Source organism: Dasypus novemcinctus, chromosome 14 (assembly GCF_030445035.2).
Source record: "Dasypus novemcinctus isolate mDasNov1 chromosome 14, mDasNov1.1.hap2, whole genome shotgun sequence".
NCBI lineage: Eukaryota > Metazoa > Chordata > Mammalia > Cingulata > Dasypodidae > Dasypus > Dasypus novemcinctus.
In genome coordinates, this window is record NC_080686.1 from 69,859,794 (window position 1) to 69,875,697 (window position 15,904).

Below are 15,904 nucleotides of genomic sequence, written 5' to 3' on the forward strand. Positions count from 1 at the left end.
TAAAGTGTATTTTGTATTTTGAAATTGCTTGAAGTAGAGGCCCCCAGATTTTGTGATGTGTTGTGATAAAACATACAGTCTATATCATAATAGTTTGAGACTATTTGGTAATAAAACACAAAATTTTTGACAGTTATCTTATTTCCAAAGATGAAAATACTATTTATTAACCAAAAGTAAAAGAGGTCCTCAGAAATACTAATGATTATAAAGCCTTATTGTCTAGTTTCTCTGTTTTAACAAATTAAAAGAATTTATTTTTTCTTTGAAACAGGTTGAATCAAGGGACTCTCTGAACAGCATAGCCCTGAAATTTGATACAACGCCCAATGAACTTGTTCAGTTAAATAAGTTATTTTCCCGAGCAGTTGTTACTGGACAGGTAGTATCTTTTTTTAAAATGTATTGATATTTAGAAACATTAAGTAACAAGATGGAAGTATCCATTGCCATTATAGTTAAAATATAGAAAATTCAAGAAGAATGATTTTATGCATGCTTTCCACAAATAATATTGGCTATGTAAGAGAAAAATAACTGCCGTGTATATCCGTATGTATTTTTTAATACACAATGAAGATCATTGTAAATTGTCTTTTTAATAGTTTTAATTGGCTTTTAAAAATATCCAGTGTAATACATTCACATGATAAAATATTCAAACATTTCAAAATGTGAGGTATCCTTCCATGTCACACTTCCAATTTCATTATTCAGAAGAAACCACGGTTACCAGTTTGCATTTCCTTTCAGAAATATTCCATCTTTTTTTTTCCCCAAACTTTGATAATTAAAGTATGTTCTAGCTAATCAGAACTTTATCTCACCTCTTTTAATGTTGTATAGTATTGCAGTTTATATATCTTTCTCTATATGTGGAGGTATTTCTGTAGAATAAATTCCTGGAAGTAAAAGTTGCTAGGTCAAAGGATAGCGTTGTTAAGGTAATAAATATTCTTTTAATCTCAGACTTTCAAGTGTTTTAATTTATTGCTAAAGATCAGAGTTAATAGTAATTGCTTCTAGAATATTACCCTTATTAGCATTTCAGTTTTACTGAATACTTATATGAATGTTTTCTTAAAGGTTTTGTATGTTCCTGATCCCGACTATGTCTCCAGTGTTGAGAGCTCCCCATCTCTAAGTCCCATTAGTCCTCTGTCACCAACATCATCAGAAGCTGAATTTGATAAGACCACTGTAAGTGTCCCTGTCTTTTCAAAGATGGCTGTGAAGGGATCTCACTATATGTATATTGGACTTTATGTCCATTCTGCTTTGACTGTTTAGAATGAAATTTTACTTTGTTACTTTGTAAATCCCAGTTTTGAAAGTGAAACATTCTTATTGAATCAGATACCTCAAATTAATTATTTTGGTGGTATCATTATCATACTCTTGAACTCTGTCTTGTAAATGTCATATAATGTAACATAATAATTTAACTTGGGAAGGGATTTCACCTTATAGACGTGAAATTATCATGATAGGACTTAATCCATTACCATTCATATTTTTATTTCATGTATAAGGCTATTCCATTAAATGACTAGATTCTTGGTTGATTCTTCCATTATTTCTGCCATCTTTAGGTGATATCCTTTTCTCTGTCCCAATTTGCACTCTAACAAAGTTTGGTATGACAAATGCCAAACTGATAACAAAACACAAATTATTAATATTATTTGCCTATCATTATTAGTTTCTAAACTCTATTATTAGACTAGTTCTCCTTTATTATATGGAATAAAATACAGGTATTGTTGATAACTGTTTTTCTCCCTGCCAAGGGACTGTGTGTGTACGTGTGAGAAAGAGAGAAAGAGAAGGGATGGGTCTTTTCAGATGTTTTTTGGGTATCTTACTCTTATATAAATATAAGATCATTATGCTTTAGAATGCAGTTACATTAAATAAATACATTTAGGCCCATCATTGAACAAGAATGGAAATCAGGTTCTAATGGTAGGTGTTTCTAGATCAAATGACCTAAAAATACCTTTATAAACCTAGCCATACCATTTTCCCATGGGATTTCCAAGGAGATATATCAGAAGAACTAATGACAAAGGGAGGCAATATAGTATTAGGTTAATTGGACTTGTGCTTCAAATCAGAATTGTGAAAAGCTAGACTAAAGCATCTTGTCTGCATAGAAACCAGAGGGGTTCCTTTTCACCCCTCAGCTTTATCCCAAATCTGCCTATGCGCTGGCTTTCTTTGAAGGTATCAGATCAAAGAGAAAAGAGTGGGGAAGCACAAGGGACTTACAAAGCAGGTTTCTTCCTACATGAAAATAGTCCCTTCCATACTTTTGCTATGTAGGTGAGTGAGAATGCAAGAGCACCAATGCCATGTGATTGACCTTTTAGCCCAAAGTGACTCTACCTACTGTCAAAGATGGCCCCCCAAAATGTCCTCTAATACAACCCACCATATTAGTAAATTCTTTCTCCTTGCAATGGATCAAGGAAAGGAAAAAGAGGTGGATGAGTTCATGGACTTCCCTTTACCCAGGGGATGATAATCATCTCTTGCTATCAAAAAGACTATGGGCATAAGACATATCTTTCAAAACATGATTTTATAAACTTTATTTTTCCCCTAGAATTATATTATTATAAGGGTCCAAGGTAATATTCCAATATAACTTTGTGCATTTCTCTAGTGCGTATCTCTCTTTATTGTAATTATTGGGTTTACATAAGTCCCTTAAATGCAAGGGTCTTATGTTCTGTTGGATACAGTTTACATTTATATTATCTCAAGTAGAATGTTTATTGGCATTGTGTTATTAAATATTCTTGAAAGTTAGTAACCACTGATATTTTCCCTCAAATGTCCAGCTTTGTAGTGACTTGTCTATGAGGCTACAATGTTATGTTCTTTGCTTCATTTGATTTCCATAAGAAGGATTCAGTGGTTTTTGAATAATAGATTTTTACATTAAAATGTTATCTTTGGGCATTTCCAGAGTCAAACTTTTTTTTTTTCTCTCTTCACACATGGATGAAGAAACATAGAAGGAGGAAGGAACCAAAGTGAGAAGAAAAATGAAAGTAGCTAAATTTCATACTGCATTCAAATTAGTTTTTTTTATAAGCTTTTTCTATCAGTTATTATTTCCTTGATGTATAGATGAGAAGAGGTTTCTCATAGAGGTTTCTCAATTTTGGGAAGGGGGAATATTTGTGAAATCAGTAAAAAAACTCCTCCACTCTAATCACACCAACAATATTTTAATCACACCAACGATATAATTCACTGACATCTTGAAGTTGTATATCAGAAAGCAGGCATTAATTACAAGTAGTATCATAAGTGCAATAATTTTAAAAAATAAACTTTAGTTAGAAATATCAATGTAACTTGAAGAGGTTAAATATTGCATATGATTCAACAATTGTTCTCACCTACATCATCCATAACTAGTTTCTAACACATCTGCCCTATGTCCATATTGTTTTTTGTTTTTCTTTTTGTTTTTTTTAAAGATTTCTTAATTTATTTCCCCTTCCCCCCAGTTGTCTGCTCTCCCTGTGTCCATTCTCTGTGTGTTCTTCTGTTACCACTTCTATCCTTAGCAGCAGCACTGGGAATCTGTGTTTCTTTTTGTTGCATCATCTTGTTATGTCAGCTCTTCGTATGTGCGGCTCCGTTCTTGGGCAGGCTGCACTTTCTTTCGCACTGGGTGGCTCTCCTTACAAGGCACACTCCTTATGCATGGGGCTCCCCTACATGGGGGACACCCCTGCATGGCAGGGCACTCCTTGCGCTCATCAGCACTGCGCATTGGCCAGCTCCACACCGGTCAAGGAGACCCGGGGTTTGAGATGCGGACCTCCTATGTGGTAGGTGGATGCCCTATCCATCAGGCCAAGTCCACTTCCCTCCATATTGTTTGAAAATGTATAGTATTGTATATTTAAACTTAAAATAAGTTTAAGAGCCCTACACCTAAATTATAATATGTATTATCATTATAATAAAAATATAATATAATACATAAAATATGTTATATCCTATGAAATATATATAGTATGTTATTTAATATAGAAATAATATATAAATATATAACAAATACATAAATTTTATAATATACACTATGTTATATAATAATATCTATCATGTGTTATATAATATATAAAATTACATAAGTAATATAAGTATGTAAATATATACTATAAAATGTATAAGTTATATATCATATAAATAATTTAGCATTGGTGCTTTTAAACTTGAAATCAGTATCAGAAATTTATTAAAGGATTATGATTTTTAAAATTTGTACTTACTAAAAAGTTATTCCATAATCATACCTTGGTTTTATTATATTCTTTAGAACAAAATTTTAGGGTTAATAGCTTAAAAAATGGAGCTTTATAGTAGACTTTTTATTTATCTAGTTATTATGTCAGCAATTCTTTATATTAAAGAAGAACTTTTATTTGTAATATTCCAAGTAAGAAATGGTAAATCCCTGGGTATCTTTCCTTCTAGATTTGGATGAGTGCATCATTTCCATAATTAGAATTCAAAAATTGATCTTTCTTTGCTTTTTTAACCTTACCGCCAAAACTCTTAGAGCCAAATCCAAATTCCCAAGTATGGTGCTTACATTGTTCCTTACAATTGTATTTTATTTTTGACTCTGTTTCCTTTTTTTTTGGTATTGTATTATTTTGCTTTGTTTTACTTCTAAGCAACCTCAAATTCTTGTCCTTAGAATTTAAATACACCCTGAGAGAGATGTTTAAATATGATTTATAGGGAATAATTAGTAACCATTGTACCTGTTCTCTTGAATCTCATGAAGAAAGATAATATACGTTGTTTAAAAATAAATGTTTTCTTTTAAAGTGTATATTGTGTACATATGGCATCAAATAAATATGAAAGTTGGTATTTCTGTGTCTGTGTGTTTTTTCCTCCTCAAACTTCCTTTTCCTTACCTATGTTTACCAGAGAACATTTCTGCAGATTTTCAGTCACAAAGGGGCAGAACCACAATAGAGTCAAGGAAAGACAAGAACTGGAGAGTTTGGATTTTTATATTATTTTATAGTAATAATTTATAATACTGTTATACAAACCATACTGTATAATGTATAGTAATATTGAACCAAAAAAGATCATTATAAGTTAACCTTTTGGGGACATTTTGTACTAGCAGTGCTTTCTTTTTTCACACTTAAACATTGGGGGCAATAATTGAGGTTAGACAGATTGATGTTTTTACTTACTGCTGTAGTTAAAACAAAACTATGCAAAGAAGCTTCAGCAAGCTCTCAAATGAGCTTCAAAACCACTATGTTAAGAATGAGAATCTATAAATACTAGTCAATGGGAAGCAGATTTGGCCCAATGGATAGGGCGTCCGCCTACCACATGGGAGGTCCGCAGTTCAAATCCCAGGCCTCCTTGACCCATGTGGAGCTGGCCCATTTACAGTGCTCATGTGTGCAAGGAGTGCCGTGCCATGCAGGGGTGTCCCCAGCGTAGGGAAGCCTCACACGCAAGGAGTACACCCCGTAAGGAGAGCCACCCAGTGCGAAAGAAAGTGCACCCTGCCCAAGAATAGGGCCGCACACACAGAGAACTGACACAACAAGATGACGCAACAAAAAGAAACAGATTCCCAGTGCTGCTGATAAGGATAGAAGTGGTCACAGAAGAACACACACAGCGAATGGACACAGAGAGCAGACAATGGGGGGGGAGGGGCGGAGGGAGGAGAGAGAAATAAAAATAAATCTTTAAAAAATATATGTATGTATAAATACTGGTCAAAACCAACTACAAAGAGATACTGAATACTTCAGGTCGTGTATATCTGTGTGTTATAATAAGGACTCTCAATGATTCCTCTGAACTTCATTCTTTCCTGAAAGAAATGATTCTCTTTTGTGCTATACTTTGAGCATTGGCCAAGCTAATCTTGTGTATTCTTTTTAATAGGATTAATTCGACTAATCAGGGGATTATTATAGATAATGATTTGTAGAATTTGAGATCTTGAGGGATCCTGAGAAATCATGTTTAATAAGGTATATCTGAATTTATAGGAAAGCATTTGACAGTATACCTTGATATTTTTTATGAATAATATGGTAAAATGATAGATAGATAGATAGATAGATAGATAGATAGATAGATAGAACTGTTAAGTGACTTTAGCAGTAATTGAACAGTCATAACAGCATGTTGATAGCTTTGTGCTGACTTGTAGATGGCCTTCTGATGGCTCTGCATTGGTATTGTTGCTCACCCAGTTATCAATTCTTGGGTAGAAAATATGAAAGGAAAGGTGTATAGTATTACAATTAGGGATTTGTATCTCAGCTGCATCATAGTCTTGATAAACTACTAAACTTGCCTAGCATAAGTTTCCTTAAAATTCAAAATGGTATGTAACTTATAGCAGTGATTTGAAAATTGAATGAGATGATCCAAATAACAAATTTAGCAAGTATTCATAAATGTCACTTGAGATTATTGTTAATATTATCTTTTGTTTAATATGTGCTATATGTGCTAAATGAATTTATATTTGGTGCAAAACTCCTAGATATAGTAATTACCAAAGACAACCGGATAATTCTGAAGTTCTAAATGTACATCAAAAAATTAAAAGATTGAGGAAAAATTACAGGTGCTAATGACTCAACAGTGTCATGCAACTCTTTTTTCAATTTTAGTTTCTTATGTTTGAATCATAGTATATTAAATATGATGGTTTTACAGTATTCTGCAGATCCTTCAACAAAACATCTGGTTAGTAGCTGCCACTGTGCTAGAGATTCAGCCCCATATTTTAGGAGAGACATGAAATTTATAAAGGAGGTCTGAAAATCATGCCCTATTATTACCTGAAGAAATTAGATCCATTTATTAGAAAAAGTCATGTTAAGTTGGGATACCTATTTTAAAGTATCTGAGCGTCTCTGAGATTGAGGAGGTGGTCTTTGTTCTGTATTATTTCAAAAAGCCAAATCACAACTAAATAGAAGTTAAAAAGTTGCACATTTTAGCTCAAAGCTCAGAAGAACCTTGCTTCTATGAAAACTGTTCTACAAGGCAGTGTGCATTTAATCAGAAGATATAAAATGTCCCCGTGGAAGTATTTAAAACAAAAGATGAAAAGCATTTGTCTAGCCTTTCTGCACTGACTAATTGAAATTTTGAGAAGTGAAACTGAATCGTATATAGGGAGTCTGTGAGCTTGAGTATAAAATATCTACATATTTTTACTGACTTGCAAGTGAAATATACCATTTCTTTTGGTTATGAATATAAGCAGCAAAGTAGAGTATATTTCCGTATATATTTGAGACTTTAACCCCCAAAGAACTCAGAGATATTTTCAAATCACTTATTTGGTTGTAGATACCACAACATGTTGTTTATAGCCATCAAAATATATTATGCTTATAAGTAAGCATAATCATAATAAAGAAGCATATATCCAATTTATAAAAATATTTGGATATTATACACTGGAAAACCTTCTAAGAAGAGTTCACTATGAGAATGGTCTGTGGCATCTAAAAAGTTAGGAACTCTGATCCAGCTAATTAATACTTTAAAGAATAGAATCTCATTGTAGCTTGAGATGTAAAAAGGCCGTTCCAGTGAATGTGTTCTGCTGTATCCCTGCATACCTCAGACAAGCTCTTCTAGCCTTTTTTGATGTATATTATATGGTTTCTTATTAGTACCATTGGTTCAGACCAAGAGCAACAGTTTGTGTGTGTGTGTGTATGTGCTTGTAAGCGATAACAAGCTTTCAAAGTTCTCTACATGTTTCATATGTAATCCCTATTAGTATAAGGAAGTTTAAGCTGTTTGAGGACTTTATTCAACATGAAGACAGTGCCATTCTTTCCTTAATTCTTACTTATATTATTAATGTTTTGAGCTGAACTCCAAAATATGGGAAAGAACAACACTGATTGGGAAAGCTGTTTAATAAGGCTATAATTGCTTATTTTTCTTACTTTTAGTTCCCTGAAGTACCTTTTCTTTTTTTTGTTCTTCTCTTTTTTTTTTTTTTTTTTTTAAAGAATCCTGATGTTCACCTGAAAGAAGCAATTCCATCATCTAATTTTACTGGTATTCGACCTGCACGAGTTGTATCTTCTACTTCTGAGGAGGAAGAAGCATTTACTGAGAAATTTCTTAAAATTAATTGCAAATACATTACCAGTGGCAAGGTAATGAATGACTCTTTAGAAAAAACTTTGAATCAGACTTTATTACTAAATATGACAGTTTGCTGTTTGCTTCTTAAGTCATCAACATCAGTGAATGCTTGACTGTTTCAAAGAGGTCAGTGTTAGTATCATTTTCGATTAGTTTGGACCTTCCTGATAATTTATTTACAAATCCAGTGTACTTGAAATTGTTAAAGGCAATGAGATATAAGTATACTTATGATAGTAATACACATCTAATTTGCTGTTGATTAAGAATATATCAAAAAGCGCATATAAAAAGACACAATTTTGAGAGAGAAATTTTGTACAACTGGTATAGCACATGAATAGGAAGGAAAGACTACCTGCTATATGCCAGAATCTAGGTGAAGTATTATGATTAAAGCAATCCTGTGAGACAGGAGATCTGTTCCTTCTTCACAGAAAAAAGGAAGGAAAAAAAAAAAAAAACAAGTCCAGAAAGGTTAATAGATCCAAGGTTTCTTTATTATGGCCAGAATTCAGACCTCTAGTTTGAATCCATTTTTTTTTAATCTACCACACTTTGCTGCTTTTCTAAGCAAAGAACTTCTATTCTGTAATGGGAACATAGTAAAGTACCACAAAACTTGGAGAATAAACTCTGGGATTTACTTAGGAAATGATTATAATATGGTACTGACTTCAGAAGTCACACATGAGATAACTTTATAGTCATAATTCATAAATTATAAATATTTGTAATACTGTGTTCAGTGCTATAAATTTCCTAACTGCATCCCACAGAGGTTGAAATGTGTTTTCATTTTCATTCAGTTCAAAATACTTTCTAATTTCTCTTAAATTCTTTGTCCCATGGAATATTTAGGAGAATTTTACTTAGTTTCCAAAATTTTGAGATATTCCTGATGGTTAGAGAACATATTTGCTTTTTGAATGCTTAATTTATTGACTTATTTTATGATCTAAATTATGGTCTATCTTAATAAATATTACGTGTGTACTTGGGAAGAATGTTGGAGAAATGTCCTCTTCGTAAATTGACATGATTGTCATTTTAAAAAAATTCTTTTACTCCTAATAATAATTTGCTCTGAGATCTACTGTGATGAATACTAATATGGCCTTTTAGCTTTAAATTAGTGTTAGATAATATATCTTTTTCTATTATTTTAATTTTAACCTAATCTATGGTTTTTATATTTAAAGTGGGTTTCTTGTAGACAGTATTTAGTTGGATCTTGCTTTTTTAAGTAATCTCTGCCTTTTTTCTCCCCCGAGGTACCAGGAACTGGGAATTGAACCCAGGACCTCATATGTGGGAAGCCAGTGCTCAATCACTGAGCTATATCAGCTTCCCTGAGTTGGTTTTCTCATTTGTTTTGCTTGTTATTTGTTTGTTTTCTCAGGAGGTATCAGGAACCAAACCTGGGACTTCCCGTGTGAGAAGTGGGCACCCAACTGCTTGAACCACATCCACTCCCAATCTCTGCTTTTTAATTTAACATAATTATTGATATAGTTAGGTTTAAATCTACCATTTTGCTATTGATTTTCTATTTTTCCTATCTGTTCTTTGTTCTTTTTCATCTTTTTCTGTCTTCTTTTACATTGAGTGTTATTTGATGATTCCATTTAATCTCCTTTGTTGCTTTTTTAGCTATAACAGTTATTTTAGGGGACATTTTAGGGTTTGTAGTATATATCTTTAATATATCATGCTCTCTTTAATATATCACTTCATGTAGAAGAGCCTTAGAATAGTATTCTCTCATTCCCCCTGCTTTAGCCTTTGTGTTATTGTTGTTATAACTTTTACTTCTACATATTAAACTCCAAAGTATATTAGCATGTTTGCTTTGACGAGTGTATTAGTCAGCCAAAGGGGTGCTGATGCAAAATACCAGAAATTGGTTGGTTTTTATAAAGGGTATTTATTTGGGGTAGGAACTTACAGATACCAGTCTATAAAGCATAAGTTACTTCCCTCACCAAAGTCTGTTTTCACATGTTGGAGCAAGATGGCTCCCAGCATCTGGAAGGGTTCAGGCTTCCTGGGTTCCTCTGGACTCAGCTCCTCTGTTTTCTCCACAAAGTCAGCTGTAGACTATGAGACTCTCTAGGCTTTGCCTCTCTCCACAAGGTCAGCTGTAGAATATCAGGTGAATGGCTCTGTCTCTCTCCCTGGGGTTTCTGCCCGTGTCTAAGGAGCCATTCTATTCCTCTGTGTTCTTCTCCTGACTCAGGTCCTCTCTTCCCAGGGCTTGCTTCTCTTTCCTCTGCATTCTGACTTGCTGGGGCTCCAGCTTAAGACTTCAGCATCAAACTCCAACATCAAAACACCAACATCAGAAATCCTCTTTCTGTCCTTTGCCATGCCTTTTATCTGAGTCCCCACCCGCCAAGGGGTGGGGATTTTAAATGCCTTAATGATGTGGCCTAATCAAAGCCCTAATCATAACTCAGTCACACCCAGTTACAAACCAGATTATGAACATAATCCAATATCTATTTTTGGAATTCATAATTATATTAAACTGCTACAAAGAATTTTTTTTTCCCATTGTCTGCTTTCTGTGTCCATTTCGCTCTGTGTTCTTCTGTATCCACTTACATTCTTGTCAGGTGGCACTAGGAATCTGTGTCTCTTTTTGTTGCATCATCTTGCTATGTCAGCTCTCTGTGTGTGTGGTGGCATTCCCAGACAGGCTGTGCTTTTTTCGTGCAGAGGCGGCTCTCCTTGTGGGGTGCACTCCTTGTGTGTGGGGCACCCCTACGCGGGGACATCCCTGCATAGCACAGCACTCTTTGCACAGCAGCACTGCACATGGCCCAGCCCACCACACAGACCAGGAGGCCCTGGGTACTGAACCGTGGACTTCCTGTATGGTAGGCAGATGCTGTATCAATTGAGCCACATCCCCTTTCCTAATTATTTTTTAAAACTGGTAAAAATTTAAGGGAAAAGTCTTCTTTACCCATTTTTGTATAATTTCTTCTGTGTTTCATTATTTTGTACAGCTCTAGATTTCCATTGTATATTCTTTTCTACAGAGGAACTTTCTTTAACATTTTTATAGTATAGGTCTTCTGGTGATAAATTCTTTCAGTATTTGTGTGCCTGAAAAAGTATTTTTCCTTCTTTCTGTAAGATTATTTTCAGTGTACGTGGGATTCTAGATTGACAGATGGGTTTTCTTTCTTTCAGAACTTCAATGATATTACCCCACTGCTTACATTGTTTCCAATGAGAAGTCTGCTTTTTTCTGCTGTTTCATGCTCTTTTCAAAATGTGTCTTTTTTTCCCCCATCTCCTTTTAAGATTTTCTCTTTATCACTGATTTTGAGCAATTTGATTATGATATGCCTTAGTATATGATGTTTAATTTTTCTTTTGCTTTCAGTTCATTCATCATCTATCTGTGGGTTTATAGTTTTTATCAAATTTGGAAATTTTCCAGTCATATTTTTTCAAATAGTTTTTCATTCCTATGCTCTTTCCTTTTCTTTTTTGGAACTCCAATTATGTGTATTTTAAGTTTAACATTATCTGTTACTTTTTTAAAAATTCTCTTTTCTCCTTTTTCATAATGGATATCTCCTGGGTGGGTAGCACTTTTTTTGTGCGAAGCAACTCTCCTTGCAGGGCACACTCCTTGTATGTGGGGCTGCCCTACGTGGGGTTCACCAATGCATGGCATGGCACTCCTTGCACATGGCAGCACTGCATGTGGGCCACCTTACCACACTGGTCAGGAGGCCTTGGACCTCTATATATATATAGGAGGTTCAAACCCTGGACCTCCTATATGGTTGGTGGATGGTCTATCAGTTGAGCCACATCTGCTTCCCTGCAATATTTTTAAGTAAACCAATTTTTTCTGTAGTTTCTAATATTCTGTTAATCCTAGCCAGTATAATTTTAGTATCAGATTTTTTTTCATCTCTATAAATTTAAGTTGGGTCTATTTCATATCTTCCATGACTCTATTTGCCATTCACAGTCTTTTCTTCTACATTCTTGGAAATATGGAATTCTTTATAATCATTTGTTTTAATATCTTTCTCCACCATTTCTATCTTGTCTGTCAGTGTGAGGTATGTTCTTTTAAGTGATTTGGTTCTCATTTCCTGCTTATTTGCATGCCTGCTAATTTTTGACTGGCTGCCAGACATCATGAGTTTTTTCTTGTTGGATGCTGAAATGTTTATATTCTTATAAATATTCTTGAACTTTTTTTTCTGGATATGATTTTTTTTTGGAAGCAGGTCTCGTCATGCTTTGTTTTTAAGTTTTGTTAGTCATTTACAATATACTAAGGCAAATCGTAATACAGTCTTCAGTCTACAGCTAAGTTTTCTCCACTACTGAGACAATACCCTTTTTTGTGGGGAAAGGGGGCGAGGATTGAACCCAGGGCCTCATATGTGAATAGAATTAAAATGTGTTTTGTTTTTTGGTTGGTGGAAACACAAGCTATTTCTAGCCCTGTGAACCAGAGATGGTTTCCTTACTTCTTTTAACTCTCCTTTTCTCAGCCTTGAATAGTTTCCTTATACATAGGTGCAAATCATTGCTCAGTTGAGCACTCATAGGTACCTTCTGGAGATCACCAAAGCTTTCTCTCTGGGCAGTATTCTTCTTGCCTTCCTTTTCCTGGAAACTGTCTCCACTCAGTCAGCTGGGCCAATCATAGAGCTCATCTTGTTTTTCTTTAATTAAAATTACTGCCTGGCATTCCAGTGTCTGAGAGCAGTTATTTTGTTTAGCTTTTTGTTTTTGTTTTTGTTTTCTTAGTAGTTTAGGCAGTTTCTTGGCTAGAAGCAGAAGTTCAGTTTCAAGTATTTGAGTAAAATTTTACTTAAGGATCAAAGCAAAGATAAAGTCATTGGCAGAAATAGGGAATGGCCTACAGCCTGATGTTCTTGGAAGATAATCCTTTGTTGGAATCTATTTATTCTAATAAATGGGGAAAAAGTCAACAGGAAGAGATGGTTTTTCTTAAAAGCAATCTGTTTTTATTTTTCTTCTTTTGTCTTCCTCTTGGGTGATTGTAGTAAGGGTTATTTATGTAAAAATATATGTCAGCAATAATTGTAATGGTCAAATTATTGTGTACTAAAGACTGAAAAAAATAATCAGTCTATGTTTTTCTTCCTGTTGGGATGGTTTCCCAAATCATAGTCTTTTAGTATTTACAGAAGTGTAGCACTGTAAGTGGTAACTTTTCTTTTACAGATAGACTTTGCTTTCTGATAGAATTAATTTTCTCCTTAGAAAATTAGTCAGATGATTGCTTACTAGGAATTGGAAGTTAAAGCTAAAGTCAAATGTACTTGAAGTTTCCGAAGGTAATATGGCTTAAGAAGATGCTTTAATTAGAACCCTCTTGCTCACAACAGTCTTAATATAATGTTGGTAATATGTCATGATTTATGAAACAGCATTAGAATAATGAAATGGGAATATTTTAATGAGAGTTTATGATTTCAGACTTGGTCAAATGAATTTGGGAAGTTACTTTCTTAAGAGATTTCTTTGAACTGATTTTATGTTGAAGTAATATTTCTCCTGTCAACTCTTTTGAGTTATGGAGAATGTCATCTGATAAAATAACTCAGAAAGCCCCAGTTATATGGGAACCTTGATTATAGAGCAGAGAAAAGAAATTTGGCAATTATATCAATGCATCCTTTCAATAATAAAGCATAGAAGTGGATTTCTAGAAAAGAACATTAGCAGACTGATTCGGCCTTGTTACAACATAGGGTTTTAAGCCTTTTGTGACCCAAAAAGTAAAAGCAGAGTTTTGAAACGCTTTTCAAATGACTTTTGTATATACTACTAAGATTGTAGTTTTACTGTATATAGAAAATTAAAAACATTATCATTACACATAGGCTTTTTCATGAACTAGTAATCCTTGTCCTTGTGAAAATCTTCTAAAGTGAAAGATATTATGTAATGTTATACTAACAAACTATAATGTAATGATTTAAAACTAATGCTCAGGAGTAATTTATGAAATCAAGAATAATCTTAAGTATTTCTGAGAAACCGGAGTTTGCTTTCTCTATTTCTGACTGTTCAAATTCTCAAATAAAGTGACCTTATGGAAGGTGAAAGAGAGGAGAGTATTAAAGATTGGATGCCTTAAGGTTTTCTACATTAGTCCCTTCTTACACTGCTAAAGCTATCTTCTCATAACTCAGCATTTTATTGAGGCTGCAAATGTGAATTCCTGACTAGATTGTTTTGGAGTGAATATGATATTCCTTGTATTCTACCTTTAATAAAGAGGCGAATTTAGTAGAGATATTTGGCTTCAATTGTAAATAGTTTCATGAGAATGCCATAGTACTTCAGTGTACTAGTTCTATATATATTAAGTGACCTAATGTTAGATGAAAGCTAGTAAAAATAGCTATAATACTTTTTGTATATTTTAACATTGAAGATTAAACATTATTTTTTTTTTTCATCTCAGGGCACAGTCAGTGGTGTGCTGCTAGTTACACCAAATAATATAATGTTTGATCCACATAAAACTGACCCGTTGGTTCAAGAGAATGGCTGTGAGGAATATGGTATCATGTGTCCAATGGAAGAGGTGATGTCAGCTGCAATGTACAAAGAAATTTTGGATAGCAAAATAAAGGAATCCTTACCCATGTAAGAGTGGTATTTATATTTCTTTGCATGTAGATGGTTGACCTGGTCTAATAGTCGTATTTTTTGTTTGTTTTATTATAGCTGCTTTTCTTTTTATTAACTGTGAAATTAAAAAATACCTGTAGTATTGAAAAGATTATTCTTAATGTATCTAGGATAGTTAGGAATTGTTTCATATTTATATTTTTGGTCAGAGGACCAGATACCTGAAAAGTAACCTATAAAAATAATTTAATTCAGTGTTTACCAACCTTTCTTACTCAGACACACAATCCAGAATTCTCAGTTACCTCTATGAGTAACAATCATTGATGGTAATATTTAATTTCTTTCCCTTGGAAGTGTCTGAAGAGTTGAGTATAAGGTTTGGGGACAGTCACATGAGCAAAGACCTGACACTGCTATAACCAAATGCTTTTATTTATTTGTATATTTACACTTGTCTGCCTCAGAGAAGTAAAAAAATATAGGAGGAAAAAAACACAAGTTGTACAGTTATAAGGGATTACCTTGGAATATACTGGTCAGGGAATTTGTGTAATGCTGATAGCAGAGATGTGAGAGCACATGTCAGGCACAGCCTTTGAAAGTAAAATGCCTGACCAAACTATTGACAAGAGAGAACAGTAGGAATGAGAACTAAAAGAAGAAAAAGATAAAAGATACTTATACAAAGAAAGATAGGACAGGGAAGTAGAAAGGAAGAAAAATTGATATGTAATGGAAGAATCCTGCGTGCCTCCATACACGACTTTGTCAACTGGTTATTTTGTTTTAAACTAACCCTAAAGGGCAGAACCACTTACACGGAAGAAAAGTAATTATTTTTGTTTCTGAGACAGAATACATGCGTTGCTAGGATATCTGTGATCAACTAATATCTCTTATTTAGAAATTTTCCACCTGACATATCTTCCACCCAGTAGAGGTTATTTTGAACTGATAAACTAATCTTTAGTAGGAGTAGATAATTCCTAGGAGATATCAGTATTCTCTACTGTTAGTTATTTAATAAGTCATTATCAAAAGTCAGTTT

At 33.8% G+C, this 15,904-nt stretch overlaps 1 protein-coding gene across 23 annotated transcripts in view; it reads left to right on the forward strand.

Moving 5' to 3' along the window:
• OXR1 (oxidation resistance 1) overlaps positions 1-15,904 on the forward strand; it is a 531,828-nt gene that overhangs the window by 465,513 nt on the left and 50,411 nt on the right. For all 23 annotated transcript variants that reach the window (XM_071207984.1, XM_071207987.1, XM_071207997.1 and 20 more), the window contains 4 exons: positions 275-382; positions 1,087-1,200; positions 8,064-8,213; positions 14,684-14,868. In XM_071207984.1, coding sequence (XP_071064085.1) covers positions 275-382; positions 1,087-1,200; positions 8,064-8,213; positions 14,684-14,868 — 557 coding nt within the window. The remainder of the gene's footprint in view (positions 1-274; positions 383-1,086; positions 1,201-8,063; positions 8,214-14,683; positions 14,869-15,904) is intronic.